Genomic DNA, 16,921 nt, shown 5'->3' with positions numbered 1-16,921 from the left:
CAAAATAAATGCAGTATGCATCTGTCGGTGAGAGCTGAGCCAGCTGTGATAAAGAGAGACTTTTTGAACAAGGTGTGATGAAATAGTTGAGATAAACATCAAAATTAGTTTCCTACCGCAAATCCCTCAAATCAAGTCCTCCGCTTTCCTAGCCACTTATAATTTATTTCCTAATTGATATCATCTCAGTCAGTCAGGCACAGAGAAACAGGATCTTCACGGAGGTGCGGTGACTGTTCCTCAGCCACAAACTGTGAGAATGAAAGATTACCTTCACTTTTATTTCTCCTGCCAGAAAGATTAGCACATAGATGAGAAACAAACAGTGTTTCAGCTACACTTACAGAACTGTTTTAACGGGGTTATTAAAGCACTTGTTTAATGGTCTGTTTGATCAATACCAAATTACTTCCATTCTTCATGTTTTTACCCTACAAACATCGCATAAATCAATGTGGTACACATCTCCTTTGTCGCTGAGATTTGGTGGCCGGCTCCATTATCTTACCCGGCATCTTCATTTTGTTCATAAGTGAAGTTAAACTCTTTTTGTGGGGTTTCTGCATCATCATACTCCTCATTTCCATTATTATTAAGGGTTTAGGACTGAACTACAGTATTTATGGAAACATCCTAAAGATGCACAAAAAAACAAAGAGCTGTTTATGGGCCAAAACATCACCATGCACCGCTAGCTCATGACAGCCCTGTGTGCATGATGTAACTAGAAAAATGTGTGAGCTTTTAATGAGGAAAGGGTACTGTAGGAAAAAGGTCTCCCTTTAACCAATCCTTAGCTTAATTTGGACACTGTACTGTAAATATGGTTAAAACAAATTAAATGAATAGTTTAACTTAGAATAAAACTTTATTTACTCTTTTTATAATAACTTTAAATAAAGAACATAAAACCAAGTAATCTTATTTGAAAAAGTGAGTCTTTCTGATCCAATTGAATCTCTTGTATTTTTTGAGGCATAGTTTTAGGAGACGCTATTTGACATTTCAACGCACAGATATGCAGAAGCATTATTAATGGTAATTAATATAGATCTCATTCACTTTATTGTCAAGTCAACCTGTCCAATGAGTGACATAGTAGTGATGAATCAAAAAGGCCTGTTTTATGGGCGAGAGTTAAACGCTAGCACTAGTTTTAAATTTGCCCTAGGCACAGATAAAGCAGACTCGGCACACAATAAAAGCGCTATATGAGATGTCAACTCAAGTCAAGACTGGAGAGTTCTGCGTACATGCTGTAGTTTATGAGCACCGGTACGAGAATTGATCAATACTTCTGCTTTAGACTTGGCACTTATTCACATCAGTCAATCTTTGGCTTTTTTCAAATTGCTTTCCTTCTCTCACACTTGTTTTTTTTTCTCTCTTTTTCTGCCTATGTTGCACAAACACACAGGCTCAGTGCTGTATGAACTCCAATATTAAAATATTATAAAACAGAATTTAATATTAAATATGTACTTATATTTTTTTCTTTAAGACTACATTAAAATCACTGTGTCCCTTACTCAATGAAATTCTTAAAAAATAATTAACAAAAGTATGCTTATAGGTTTGAAGATATAGTGAAAGATTTGGATTTTTATCATGTTGGCATGTCATTAATTGGACATTTCAACCCAATTTGGTACATCCAAGATAGTTACTGTAACATAAAATTATATAAAATGTCAAAAAATAAAAGACTCAAGATTATTATTATTATTATTATTATTATTATTAAGTCAGATTATGGTCATCTGTTGAAGTGTAATGTAAGAGATAATGTACAGCCAGCTGGTTGTTATCACAGAATAAAGGGGTTGAATAGAGATTTGTTTGTGATCACAACCGACTGAGTGTACATTATTTTGCGTTATACCACATGGATGATGGATGCTTTATTCTGATTGGTTGAGAAATCTTCCATGCATGTTGATTATTTTTCTGTAAAATGCACACCTAACCTGTCAAATATCTTAAAATAACCACTGGAGCAATGTCTTAGCAGTTTCTGTGGTAACCGTGGTATAAGCAGAATAATTGAATTTGCAATACCACCTTAAGTGTGGATTATTTTCGAATATTTTTTTTAATCGGCCCGTAAATTAGTCCTTGCTTATTACATTGCCACTTGGCACACAGGTACATAAATGGACACAAAATATTGAACAGATTTTTTCATTAGCTAAATTACTAGGTGTATTTAAGACAAGAAGCGTTCAAATATTCAAATAAGACAAACATGTATTTGGTTTAATCCTTCGCACACAAAATCTGATTATTAATTATGCATATTTATTAGGGGTGCACTGATCAATTGATGATGCTTGCTATGCTTCTCAATAAATTAAGGTGAAATGCCGTTACATCCAAAAGCTAGAGGGCGCTCTCGTGCAGAAACTCAATATGCACTGCAGACGAAGAACCATTACGCAGCTCCAGGAAATGGCTTAAGGATATATTTATATCACTATTCTTCAAACCTTTTCAGGTATTTTCATGATCATAAAGACTATTTATAATAATTATGTTTGATGAGTGTTGCTTTTTCAAATCCATGTTATAAATCAGTCAAACTAACAGTGATTTCAGATCGATAAGGACTTACTGATCAAAAGCCGTAGTACATGAAATAGCTGTGCATAATATCGCCTGTGCAATTTAGAATAGTTATCGGCCACGTATTATTAGTGTATATCGGCATTTAACGTTGCATCTTTAATATTTATATTTGAATTTAAATATTAAACTGCACCTGTCAAGATGACTCGCAGATTAGGCTGTGTTATTAGTTTCAGGCGTTGTTGCTGGGAATAACAACCATCCGAATGTTGTCACTGACCAATTAGAATCAAACATTCAGAGCTCTGTGTAATAATAAAGTTATATCATTATGAGAATCATGCAGTTATGTCTTTATCAGCATGCTGCAAATTACAGTATAGTTTAAAAAAAAACAGAACATTTTAGATAACATGAAACTGGCTTAAGTCCTTGAATACTTTAACAAAATAAGACTGAATTTGTTGTAGACCATCTCTCTGAATAAAAAATGGTTTCAGGTCCTGTTCACTCAGTCCTCCATCGCTATGGTAACAGTTTATGCCTTCCAAAGTGTGTCTCCTCCACATTATACAGACCTCATCAACACAAAGGAGATGTTAGAGTCTAATTGGTTTGGCATCTCAAGTGGGACTGATTTCATAGGCAGAAAAACCTTTTGCCTCATTAATAGGATCTGTAGTTGCATAAAAGAAAAAAAAAGGGTGAAAATAATTTTAAACGCTCTTTAATTTTGGTTTACAGCAAAACACAATATTCTTATGTTGAATTATGTTCCCCTAATGATCACTAATCAATGTGTAACCGATCAATACAACGAGTGCATCTCTGTAATAATGTCTGAACGTTTGAGTCGCTCTGTTTCATTGCCATGACGGCCACCCTGAGATGAGATTTAAGTGCCTGGTAGAGTTAAACCTCATTGAACCTATCTGCAAATTATACACTGTTTTCTCTCTATCTCTCTGTCTCTCAGGAGCTGTGGAGGTGAGAAAAGAAGGACTTGAGGCACAGATCAACCGACTGGCTGAGCTGATTGGACGTCTGGAGAACAAGGTAAGAGTTCATCTTATAGTTTTCAGAGGTCGAGTACTGCAAGGAGTTTTATAATCCAGTGTACAGGTACTTAACATGTCCCATCTAAATAAACAGATGACCACAAATAGAAAGACATGCCATTAGGGCAGCACATTGGCTTAGTGGGTAGCAAAAAAGTCCCATATTCGAGCCTCAGGTGAGTTGGGGCATCTTTCTGTGTGAAGTTTGCATGTCTCCCTCTGTCAACATGGGTTTACTTAAAGACATGTAGCTTAGGTGAATTGGAGATGCCAAATTGACCTTATCCAACTTGTGTATAGGTGTATGTAGATTAACCAGTTGTTGCCATAATAATAATAATACATTTTTATTTATAATGCACTTTTCTAAAACCCAAAGCACTACAAAGAATAAAAAAGTAAAATACAAAAGTACAAGAATAATAACTGGGTATAACCTGGGTGCCGCAACAGAGAAAGTTCTCTCCCCCCATAGATTTTAATCTACAGGGAGGCTGCTGAAGAGTTAGAGAATCTATAGACTGAAGTGAACAGAAAGCCGCGTACAGGCTGACTAAGTCACAAATATAAGAAGGTGCTATTTCATGCACAGCTTTGTATGTTAGTGTGAGTGTTTTAAAAGCAATATGTGACTGGACAAGGTAGCCAATGCAAACTATAAAGCACACCTGTAATGTGCTGACGTGGTGAAGTGTATGTAAGCACACATGCTGCTGAATTCTGAATGTACTGCAGGCGTTTTATAGATTTAGCAGGTAAACCAACAAAAATTGCATTACAATATTCAATCATGGAAGTTACAAATGCATGAATCAGCCTTTCAGCATCAGGTAGAGTAAGGTAGGGCCTAATTTTTGCAATGTTTTTAGATGATGAAATGCAGATTTTGTAATACTTTTAATCTGAGAGTCTAGTATTACAGTAGATGAGCGTCAAAAATCACATCAAAGTTACGAGCACAAGAAGATGGAGATAAAACACAATCATCGATAGTCAAATTAAAATGTCTCCCTTTGTGAGTAGCTACAGGTGTGCCAATAAGTAGAATCTCTGTCTTAGATGAATTCAGTTTTTTTTTAAATTTTGTACTGCATCCACGTTTTTATTTCCTGAACACATTCCGAGATAATTTTTGAGGTGACAGTAGGATCGGATTTAGAGCTGATGTAAATTTGAGTATCATCAGCATAAAAATGATACCCCATACCATAATTCCTAATATTTTGGCCCAAAGGAAGCATATAAGCACTAAACAATATGGGACCCAGGACAGAACCCTGAGGAACACCAGAACAGACTTGTCCAATATCAGATTTGGTGTTTCCCAAGACAACAAACTGCGAACGATCAGTGAAGTAAGATTTGAACCAATTTAGTACACTACCAGTGATACCAAGCCAGCTTTCTAGCCAGCTTTCTAGCCTATTCAGCAGGATAGAATGGCACACTGTATCAAAAGCTGCACTCAGATCTAACAAGATCAAGATGGTAGAGGCTCCAGAGTCAGCTGATACAAGCAGGTTGTTCATAACACGATCCAAGGCTGCCATGAATATAGATGCTGGAACAATGTTAGGAAATAAACAAAAACCACCTGTTATGGTCAAACTGATTAATACATTTTTTTTTCGTTCATGCAATATAAACTTTGGAAAAAAGCTTGCCTATTTCACTACAGATATTGAAACATAAAACTATTGGTTAGAAGGAGCTGTTTTTCCATCTTCTCCAGCTTTGTGATTTCTGTTACTCTTGCACATACAAACACTTTAGAATAATTACACACATTTATATGTAAAGGAGAGTCAGACTGCGTTTACAAACCCACTAATCTGTTTTTCCTATAGTTATTACTTTTATTGCTCTGAGTGGAGAGCAGGGGGGCGATGGGTAAATAAAATGTTAAAACAAAGTAAGCAATTTAACAAATCTGACAACCAAACTACCGTTTGTTAGTAAATACATACTTTTACTCTCTGACTATACTTACTCATGGCTTATGTAACGTTTTTCTTTTGGTCTCACTTTTTCTTCCCCTTTATTGGTGCATATTTTTGTTGTTGACTTCAAAGACTGTAAAATAAATCAAATTCAGAAGATAATGTATAGCCAGATTAGATAAACTGGTTGAATAAAATACAGAACAAAAAGGTGTTTGTGTTAAGGAACTGTCACTGGTACAAAAAACTATGTTGGTACTGTGTTGGTTTAAAGGGCCATTTCATCAATAGGAACATGAATCTTTGTTGAAAGTGGGTCATATTTGTAGTCGAAATGTAACATACATTTAGAATTTTGTGCCTATTTGACCGAGAAAAGACAGAACCTGACTTTAGAGCACATTTGTATGAAAAACTACAACTCCCACTATGCACCACAATGCACAGCTCTGCAAGCCACTCCCATTAATCGGAACATGGCTCAGATATGCTATTGTGTAAATAAATGCCACGTTAGTAAAACAAAGAAAATAGCCATCACCACTGTGTCTGACAGACACCAATCATGACTTACTTTTAAATGTGATGTTACATTGTGTTACACACAATAACACTCTGGTCTGGTGTGTAGCGAAGTCTTTTTCAAACAGTAACATGCGGTTTCAGATCCGCAGTACAAATGTCTTTCCAAGTACTTAAAAAAGGGTATGCATATTAAATGTTTATTTAGTGTTACCAATTTTCTTTTTGTCCCTTGTTTACTGTAATTACATCTGTGTAATATCAGCCTCATTGCTTTCACATAGACATATAAATCACCGCTCAGATATGCTATTGTGTACAGCTCTGTGCTCGTAAGCCGAAACATGTCTTTGAAATAAGCACGTGCAAAGTGCCCCGAAATATTCACAAAACAAACGTTCATATCCTTATCTGATGGAAAAATGTAAAACAGAAAGCACACAGCGAGAGTCCGTCCAAGCTCATATACTCCGCAGCGCGTCTGCTCGTAAGCCGAAACACGTCTGTGAAATAAACATGTCCAAACACGCGCAAAGGTGCTCTCTTGCCTGGAAACATTCACCGAACAAACGTCCATATCCTTATCTGATGCAGAAATGTTATAAAGCAAGCACACAGCGAGAGTACAGGCAGTAGTCTGTCCAAGCTTCTCTACGCAGCAGAGGCCGATGGTTGCGGCGTCTTCCCCGGGTTCCTCTACTCAGCCAAAGCCCAGGCTCCGGCCTACTCCTTGGGCTTCTGTTTCTCCATCTGCCTCAGCTCTTTGCTGTATTGTGGCTCATAAAGGTGCAATGAACAGCGGATTAGAGCATCACGCTTGCGAAATCACCCTCTTCTATATCATATTGATAAACTTCCGCTGTTATTGTAACATGAAGTCTGGCTCGCTCCACAACTTCTGTTTAGCTTAGCTTAGCATAAAGATGGCGGCTGATCGTTTTTTTCCGTCTGTGTTCGTATTTTTTCGTAAGTCCCACCCACTGATCTGTAATAGGTCTTTAGCGTGAGTGGGTCCCACCCATAGCCCCCACCTTGGAAAAATGAGGAATGAGTGTCTGTAGTCTTTCACCCTCAACAGAGATACAGCATTTCCTCCTTTCAATAACGCAAAATGACGATTTTTACAGAAGGAAGTGCCTCACTGAAATCAGTATTTCTCCCGTCTCAGGAGAAACTGAGGGAATGATGCACGACCATTCAAAAACATGACTGGGATTCTAACGATACAAAGCTTAATGCAAATGGGTGAAGTTTCCCTTTAAACGTTTGTTCAATAGGAGCTTATTCATCTTATCTTTGTCAGTCATGTTGTACACTGTTTTTTGTGCAAATTTAACACTTACCTTTTTAAGTATAATCAACTTGTATTTTGTAAGTCATTTTAACTTTAATTTTTTATCTTGACAAGTGATGAGTTGCTGTATATTATAAAGTTGAATTAGCTTAAGTTATTTTAACTTTATTTTATAAGTTACAGCAACACATCACTAGTCAAGATAAAAAATTAAAGTTCAAATTACTTGTAAATCCAAGTTGATTATACTTAAAAAAATAAAGTGCAAAATTTTTTTACAGTTTAAGATTATAAACAACTGCTCATTCCACTGAAAATTATTCAAATAATTATTCTCCTCATTTCCACTTTCTCTTAACATTTTACTTATTAGCACAATAATATAATAATACAGTATATCTTAATGAAATAGTCCCAAAGTTCAGGGTCTGGCAGGGTTTAATGGGACACTTCACCCATTTGCATTTAGCTTTGTATAGTTAGAACCCCAGTCATGTTTTTGAATGATCATGCATCATTTTCTCAGTTGTCGCCGAGACAGGAGAAATACAGACTTGAGTGTTGCACTTCCTTCTTTCAATGATGTAAAAATCATCATTTTGCATTATTGAAAGAAGGAAGTGCAATATCTTTGTTGAGGGAGTGAGACTACAAACACCCCTTTTCTCGGTCAAATATGCACCAAATTCTAAATGTATGTTACATTTCGACTACAAATATGACACACTTTTAATAAAGATTAATGTTTCTACGGGTGAAATGCTCCTTTAAGCGCCCAATCCAAATTCTGTGTTTCATGGCTTTAAAAATATAAACAACATGCCACATCTGTTTTCCTTCTCACGCTGCAGAATTATATCAACCAGACAACTTGCAAAGTGCAATCTGGGTTGAAGCAGAACCAGTTAAGAGTTTCTATCATAAACTATAAACATTGTGGACTAATAGGGTCGATTAATCTTTGAGGCTTTGGCAAGCGTTTCTTTGGTAGTTTTTATTGCAGAAGCTAAGATTATCCAAATCAACCAAACTGGTTGTGGCATGAAGAGGAGGTTTTGACACACATAGGGGATGAGTGAAAGGATATCTGGGTTTAGCAGCTGCACTCTTGTGGCACTCTGAGAGGTTTTGTTGTCGGATCCAAGAACAGATTTACATTTAATGCAAGAATATACACATGCAATTATAACTCTGAAGAGAAATATGCTGAAGAGCTTTAAATAGAGAAGATCAGTTCATTTGCTTAGAGGTTCATTAGGGTTTATCAACCTAAACAATGCTTTTTACATAATCTTACTTCTATAGAGTCATTTGAACTTTTCATCTGTAAGATATTTTAGCTTAAAGGAACAGTATGTAAGAAATGTATATCAATTAATCATAAAATGGCCCTGATATGTCACTAGACATTAAGAAATCATTTTCATTTCAAATACTTATAACACTGACAACAGTGGTCCGGCCAGGATATTGTCATTTAAAAAGTGGAGTTGCAGCCCTCAACTGATGTTTATGTTGTCAAGTTGTGTATTGGCCACCAGTCGTGCTATTGCAGTACCAGTTTTAGCCACAAGTTTTGTGATTGCAGTACCAGTTTTGGCCACAATCCTACATACTGTTCCTTTAAGTTAACATATCGGATCAAAATTAGCTCGTGAAAACATTATGCATACTTTCAGAAGAGATTTAGATGTTTCCACACAGGCTATAGTCTTCATTCAAGCCTTCCAGGATCTCAAATTAGTGAACGTTTTTGTAGTTACAATGTGAAACTTCATTCACTGTACTGTAAGAATTCCCAATGTCAATCAATAAAAGCAGCACACCTGGGTTAGCACAGGACTGCTGTGAACATCCATCTTCAGAACTTTCCCTTTACTCTATATAAAATATCAAATATAGCGTCTATTCTGTTGTTTTCAGATAGGACAGTGTGACTTAGGTGACTGTCTTTGGCTCAAAGCTGAAACAGTCATCAGAGGTCTCTTGTTGTCTTCATAATTCCCCCCAACCCTCCACTCCTGCTGCTATAAGCAACGCATCATTTCCTTTTCTATCCAGTTGTGGCATCGCCAATCACTGTAGAGATAGAGACTAATGCCATTCCCCCGCTCTGCATCTCCGATAGGGTGCTGACTGTCATTCTTGATAATCTTTTTGATGGATAAACCTCCATTGCGTTCCTCAGCGAGAGAAACAGCTGCATGAATGTGTGCGATCATTACCGGCCATTATGTATTCTGTCATTTCATGATGGAATGAGGAATTTTACCTACCATCACCATAAGTATTCAGTTCATGTGAATAAACTGATCTAGAGAAACTAGTATCTTTTAGTTTGTGAAACACATAATGGTTTATAAACTGTGTATCTTAAGTGAAGGTATTTTAAAAGAATATATTTTTAATACTTTTTGGCCAAAAGTTTGTCATGCCATTTACATACAATGAAAAAGTCATTCAGTTGCATTGTGTGAAAAAAATTAAAAGGCTCCAAATAATTTTCTCTTCTGCCCCTAAATCTCATTTGTAAATCCTGCTGTGAACATATCTTGACAGATTTTTGTGGTCACTTTTTGACATTTTGTGCATCATTACCAAAGACTCAGCTTCCAGCTTTTACACAAGAGTAATACTGCAACTTGCAATATTTCTTACCCTGCAAAATAATAAATGCTTGTTGAAAAAAAAACCTCTTGGTTCAGTCAGGTCTATTTTGGCAGTGTTTCATTGCAGTTGAACACACAAGCCAGTTTTTACCTTGAGCAACAAGTGTCACTCTCCCTTTCTTTCTGTGTCTTTCTTAGTCTGCAAGACAATGTACAATGAATAGTTAAAATAGTTTGGTGTTAATAGGCTATATTAGGCCTAATTAATTAAGCAAACTGTATGTTATCTTCCTGTGTAAACAAATGCAGAATATAATTGTTTGTTTGTTATATACACTGTTTAGTTTATTAAGTGATTTCCATCTTTCTGTATAAAATTAAAGTTGCTTATTTTGTCACAAAATAATTGCAGTAACGAACACTTTGATGTAATTAAATTCATTAGCATTAAAATCTGTAGGGGAGGGTTAAAGGATTACTCCACTTTCTTAAAAGAAAAATCTAGTTTATTTACTCACCCCCATGTCTTTCAAAATGTTGATGTTTTCCTTTGTTCAGTCGAGAAGAAATAATGTGTTTTAAGAAAAACATTCCATGATTTTTTATTCAATTTAATAGACTTTATTGAACCCCAACAGTTTACAGTTTACCATTTAAATGCAGTTTAAAATTGCAGTTTCATCGCAGATTCAAGGGGCTCTAAACGATCCCAAACGAGGCATATGGGTATTATCTAGCAAAACTATCATTTTCGGCAAGAAAATAAAAAATATGTACTTTTAAACCTCATCTTCTTGTCTTGCACTATCCGTGTGACACGCCAGCGCGACCTTAGGTAATGCGTCATGACCGAGGGGCAACCTTTCGATCTCTCTGATGAAGCCAATATGGAAGTGACTTAGGGGCCAGTCACACCAAAAGCGCTTTAAACGCTTGCAAACGCAAGGCGCGACGCACTTCCCCTTTAAAAAAAAGAGCAGTGCGATGCTGCTTTTCATATTGCTTGGCAACCACTGAGTCAGCTGTCTTGTCAATCAAATATTGAAGCGTGAGCGCTCTTTTGCTGTTAACTGTCATATTAGCTAAAACTTTAAAAAGAGGGCGCTTGCTCTGACCTTGTTTGAGGGTGAGAGGTGCACAAACACGCAGGAGAGAGTAAGCGAGTGGAGTCCGGTTCTTCAAAGCAACTGAAAACTTCCCTCACCACAACGTAAGGCCCGCCTCTCCCCTCATTCGATTTGACAATGGAAAGACGCGAATGACGTCGGGCGCTTCTCCGCTCTCAGCGCTTCTTCAAAAACGCGTGCGCGGCAGGCGGCAAAAAACCGCAAGGCGCTCGGCGCGCATAAACAGCGCGCAAGTGATTGGCAGTGACGCAGATGGCGACGGCAGGCAACGCCTACTTTAAGCTTCAAAAACAATCTTCACAAACCAATGGGTGAAGTCACGGACACTACGTCCATATGGTCGTGATGTCGAAAGGTCACACGGCACATATGTTAAATGCACATTTGCGGACCATTTTAAACAATAAACTAGCATAAAGGACATTAATTAATATCATTCCACATACAACAACATCAGAACGGTCCTCTTCTCCACACTTGTAAACACTGAGGCGGTAGTTTCGCATACGTCATGCTTGACCTTTCACCGTCATGATGCATTACGTGAGGTTGTGCTGGCGCGTCACAAGTTGAGAATTTGTGGTTTAAAAGTATATATTCTTTATTTTTCTTGCTGAAAATGCCAATCGTTTTGCTAGATAAGACCCTTATGCCTCGTTTGGGATTGTTTAGAGCCCTTTGAAGCTGTCCAATAAATAATCCAATAAAGTCTAATAAATTTTGAAAAATCCTGGAATGTTTTTTTTTAAAAGACATGGGGGTGAGTAAATTATTGGGATTTGTTTTTTAATTAAGTGGAGTAATCCTTAAAGCCCGGAGTTTAGTTTGTTGTTTTACATGTACGCTAAGGTACGCACGCATTCGAACGCACAGCCTTGCAAAGCATAGTTTATATGACTCATACGTGTACACAGACGTTCGAAGCATGCGCACTGCAACAAAATGCAATGCAATTTTCGTCATCAGAAGAGTACGAATGTACTGCACGGCAAATTTTTTAAAACAGGTCGCACAGGTGTGTACAGAAGAATGACATATGTAGCCTAGGAGATGTGTTGCATTTTGTTGCAATGCACATGCGTTAAGTGTCCGCATACACGTACGAGTCAAATAAACTATGCTTTGCAAAGCTGTGCGTTCGACCGTGCACTTGCATACACATAAAAACAGACTATACTCCAGGCTTAAAAAGTAAGTGCGGTTACACAAATCTGGCGGTGCGCATGCAGTCCGAGCGTTCTATTCTGATGAAGTGCAATGTATGCAGATCGTAACCGAACAATATACTTCTAGCTTTAAGCCTGGATTATAGTTAGTTTTTTTACACAGCCTCGCAAAGCATAGTTTATTTGACTTTGACGCATCTCCTGTGCCACATCTAGCGTTGCGCGTACAATGTGAAATTTCCGTCACTGTTCGCGGACCCTCGCGTATGCGTAAAAACGTAGATATACCTTATAGATTTATGGTTAGGTTAATGTATAAAGAATTATGTAGATATGGTCAATGGACTGCATTTATATAGCGCTTTCATAGACCAATGGCCATCGAAAGTGCTTTACATATTGCCTCACATTCACCCATTCATTCATTCATACAACGACGGTGGCAGTGTCAGCCATGCAAGGCGCCTTCAGCTCGTCGGGAGCAGCTGGGGTTAGGTGTCTTGCTCAAGGACACCTCGACACTTGGTCAGGTGGAGCCGGGGATCGAACCACCAACCTTCCAATTTGTAAACAACCTACATGAACCACTTAACCACTGCTACCCCATGTTATTTATTTAAGTGAAAGAACTTAATTTCTACACATTTTCCATCCTTACCTACTGATATATTGAAGACCAGGCAGGTGTGCTTTCGTGTCTCATCTGTGTGTCAGCTCACTTAATTGAATGTTTGCGGTCCGTCAGCAGCAGTCAGGGGCAGATGAGGGGGAACGTGAATTCACTAGTGGCTTTTCTGTTCTGGTTTGTGTTGCAGACAGTTTGGTTTGACCTACATCAGCGACTAACAGACACTGATGGCACAACTAGCGCAGTAAGTACTAAAGCATGTCTTATACCAAAAAGCATGCAGAAAATAAATTAAATTCTCAGACAATGCATGACCAAAATCACCTTTTCCCTACATGTAAAGAGACAGTTAGTTCACGATAACCAATGAATGTTCTTTAGGAATCTCTGGAGCTACTCATGCCGTATCATTACGGTTTTAAGATGTTCACACCTGCAGAACCGCTGCCATCTGTTTCGCAGTATTAAGGAACATTTGTTTGCATATCAGCACCAACTCCATGTGTTCAATAGGACCTCACAGAGGCATTCTGGCTTATCATAGATAAGCAGTATCACAACATGCCAGGCCACAGATCAGTACAGGTCTGGTGATACACAGCAGGGAATTTGCAGAAATATCATATACAGTTTTGGTCCGTTAAAATAGAAATATGTAAACCGTCATATACGTATATCATTAGTTATTCTGCAAATTATAGATCTTTACTAAAAGGAACCCTGTCTGTAATGGTTCAACTGAGCTCTTCACCGTGTTGAAAGGTTGAGTCCAGTATAGCGCACAGATTCTCATCAAATTTCCTTTCATCTTGTAACTGGAGGGATCACAGTAAATTGAATCATTCCTTTATCATCTATTACTCCTTGTCAAATTTCAAGACAAAACAAGGATTAAACAAGTTCCACCCAACACCTTCACTGTGTGCCTACATGAGATTGTATTTGATGGGTAACCCAGAGGATGTTTAGATTTAGTTCATCACACCTGCAATGATAATGATCTCACACGGTGCATAAGAAATTATTATGCAAAACAGAATAGAAAGGGAATGTGCCATTTTATACAATTTAAGATAATTATGTTTGCCTGTAGATGGTTATTGCATTCTGTCATCTTCACAAATACAACGCTAATACAGATTAGTGAACATGTTTATGTAAATTAAAAATTAACAAATATAAAGTATGTATCGTAGTTTGCATCCACACACTGATTATAGTTACAATACGGTCTATATGTCATTGCACTGGACACATTGTATGGCACGCAAATGTTTGACACTTATTAGCATATACTTATTGCTACTACTTGTAAATCCTTATAATGAACTGGCTACATACAAACTATACATTTTTAATGAGTTTGCAGTTACCACAGATGTCAGAGATTGTAAAAACGAAATGTTTAAGCATTACTTAAGCACAAAATACACAGCGTTAGAAAATGCATAGGCTGTTTGAAGTCCAACAGATCGCTGATGGATAGGAAAGTCAAGACGCTGCAGTCCTCTCTCTTATCTTTCATCTACAGACGCTGGACTTACGACTGATCAGCCCAGCATCACTGTGCATCTGTTAGCTCAGCAGTTTACTTCATTGGCAGCATTCACCGACTTAAATAGTCTCTCACACCACCCGCAGTGCTTGCCTCAAATGGCATATAGAGGAATATAAATCAGCTGTCTGCTGATAAAACCACTGAACGTAGAGAGAGTCATTTGAAGAGGTTATACAACTACATATCTGAAAGGCTTTTGTGCTCATTTAGAGAGAATTATCATGGGACGGATGCTGACAGAGAGAGAGAGATGCAAGCTGCTTTTATCTGCAGTATACTCCTGTTTATGATGTCTTTTAGGCGTACTGTAGTGCTTTAGTCTAGAATTAACAATGCAGCTAATTTACAGAGATGATAAAGTTTTAGGGGGTGGGGGATGAATATGCAATGAGTAAATGTTTTCGGAGAAAGAAAAACGGGGGCTGAAAGATTGCAATTGCAATGAAATGGGACGGTGTTCCCCAGTTTCCATGGTAACGGAGACATTTCTCAAACCCTATTAAGGTCCCTACCGCTTTTACAGGCTCATACTGTACCTTAGACTTACTCTTTACATGAACGAGAAAAAAATGTACGGTATATGTATGTATGTATGTATGTATGTATGTGTGCGTGGGTGAAATATTAAAAAAGTCTTTTAAAGAGGAAACTATCTGAAACATGTGTAGATCACCTTTAATTTTCAATATTGTAATGCGAACAGTTTTTTGTGAGGGTTAAATATCATCATAAATATCTGTGATAGGTCCCTTACTTACTGTATATAGATAGCATCGCGCATGTGGGTGTGTGTGCGCGCATGTGTTTCCCAGTCTGATGCATAATGTAGAAGTGAAGCAGTTTCACTCTGCATGTGGTTTTTTAGGGTTCATTAGTTTAGCTTCCCTTCTGAGCTTCATTGAAACACAGATGATTCCAATTCTACCTGAACTTCAACTGAAAGACATTGCAATAAAACTGAAAAGTATTAGAAAAATTAATTAAACTGGTTTTTATCAAAATGGTAAAAATATGGAATTTAATAATACATTGAGTTTACACAGCCCAGAGAGACGTAATCTTTGGGTCACATTTGTTCGGTTTTATAAATTGAATCCATTGCATTGGGTTTCAAAGATGCCTCTAGCTTTTTAATTAGACTAACAAGAGACATTAGGGCATTCAGCTGCATTGCAGCATGTTTTCAAATCCTTGTACAAGGAACGTGCGCTCTTTAGAACAGGTCTCCAGTGGAGGTGAATGGGAAAATGGAATGATGCTTATTAAGTTTTGTGTAGGTCGGGTAATGTAGTGTTTCTGATTACATTCAGTGTGATGTTGTTGGGTGGCATGGTCCTCTTGATTACACTTGAAAAATGATTAGTTGACTTTACTTTAGGAAACTTGTTGCATTAAATTAAGCAAGCAATTTCCATACTTTTACGTATCCTCTGGTATGTAAGGTTGCTTTTACGTATGTTGTTGCATGTGTACTAGAGCAGTGGTTCTCAAACTGGGGTCCGGGGCCCCAGTTTTATGAAATACATTAATTTATCGTGAATTCTGTGTAATTAAACCTAAAAAAATAAGGCTACTAACCAAAAGCACTTTTTTTGTATAATTATTAATGTTTTTTATTAAAATGTTGAGTTTTAGAACAGTTTTTTGTCACAAATTTTCTTTAGGGGGCCGCAAAGGAATGCACCGTACACAAGGGGGGCCGCAGGCTGAAAAAGTTTGGGAACCACAGTACTAGAGTACTTAAAAAAATGAGGAAACCTGTTGCAATTTCCATACTATTAAGTAAAGTCAACTAATCATTTTTAGAGTGTATAGGTTCAGGGTTTATTATTAAGCTGCCCCGCCTTTGAGTATGGAAGGTATTTTTGGTCTTTTTTAAATTCAGTAATTAAATGATAAAATAAAAAATGTAATCGTAAAATATGTCCCAAATTTGAAAAGTAAAGGCTAAAATAAAAATTAAACGTTAAATTAAATTATTTCATTTTCATATTTCATTTGATGATTTGACATTTCATTTTCCATATTATCTTGAGGCAAGACAGACAATATTAAAATAAAAAGGCAAACTTGAAAAGGAATCTGTAAAACATTTTTAAAGGCTTTTTATTCATGCCCAAGCAATAATAGGGACAAAATTAAAATGTTTAAGTTTAGATTTAATTTTATGTTCTGTTTTTCATTTTCGTTTTCATTTTCAACTTGTATGCAAATTCAATGTTAATCAGTGGGTGGGGCTTACTTTCTTAAAAAAAGGGGATTGGCTGAAGCAGTGTTGCCAACTCAGTGACTGTGTTGCTTGCCAACTTAGCGACCTTATTGCTACATCTAGCGACTTTTCGACCCATTTAGCCAAACTTAGCGACTGTTTGGATGAATCTTAGCTTCACAACTGTACAGATAAGCTACTGTGTCGATTGTACTGGCCAACGAGTGCCGGGTGTCGCTGACTTA

At 37.2% G+C, this 16,921-nt stretch overlaps 1 protein-coding gene across 2 annotated transcripts in view; it reads left to right on the top strand.

Annotated features, from left to right (window-relative positions):
- Positions 1–16,921, top strand: part of necab2 (N-terminal EF-hand calcium binding protein 2) — a 96,039-nt gene that overhangs the window by 70,279 nt on the left and 8,839 nt on the right. The window contains exons 8-9 of one of the 2 annotated variants that reach the window (XM_055174724.2): positions 3,542–3,621; positions 13,097–13,153. In XM_055174724.2, coding sequence (XP_055030699.1) covers positions 3,542–3,621; positions 13,097–13,153 — 137 coding nt within the window. The remainder of the gene's footprint in view (positions 1–3,541; positions 3,622–13,096; positions 13,154–16,921) is intronic. The other variant, XM_055174725.2, reaches the window with a different exon arrangement.

The sequence above is a fragment of the Misgurnus anguillicaudatus genome, chromosome 15 (genome assembly GCF_027580225.2).
Source record: "Misgurnus anguillicaudatus chromosome 15, ASM2758022v2, whole genome shotgun sequence".
Classification (NCBI taxonomy): domain Eukaryota; kingdom Metazoa; phylum Chordata; class Actinopteri; order Cypriniformes; family Cobitidae; genus Misgurnus; species Misgurnus anguillicaudatus.
This window is presented reverse-complemented; position numbering and strand designations above follow the sequence as displayed.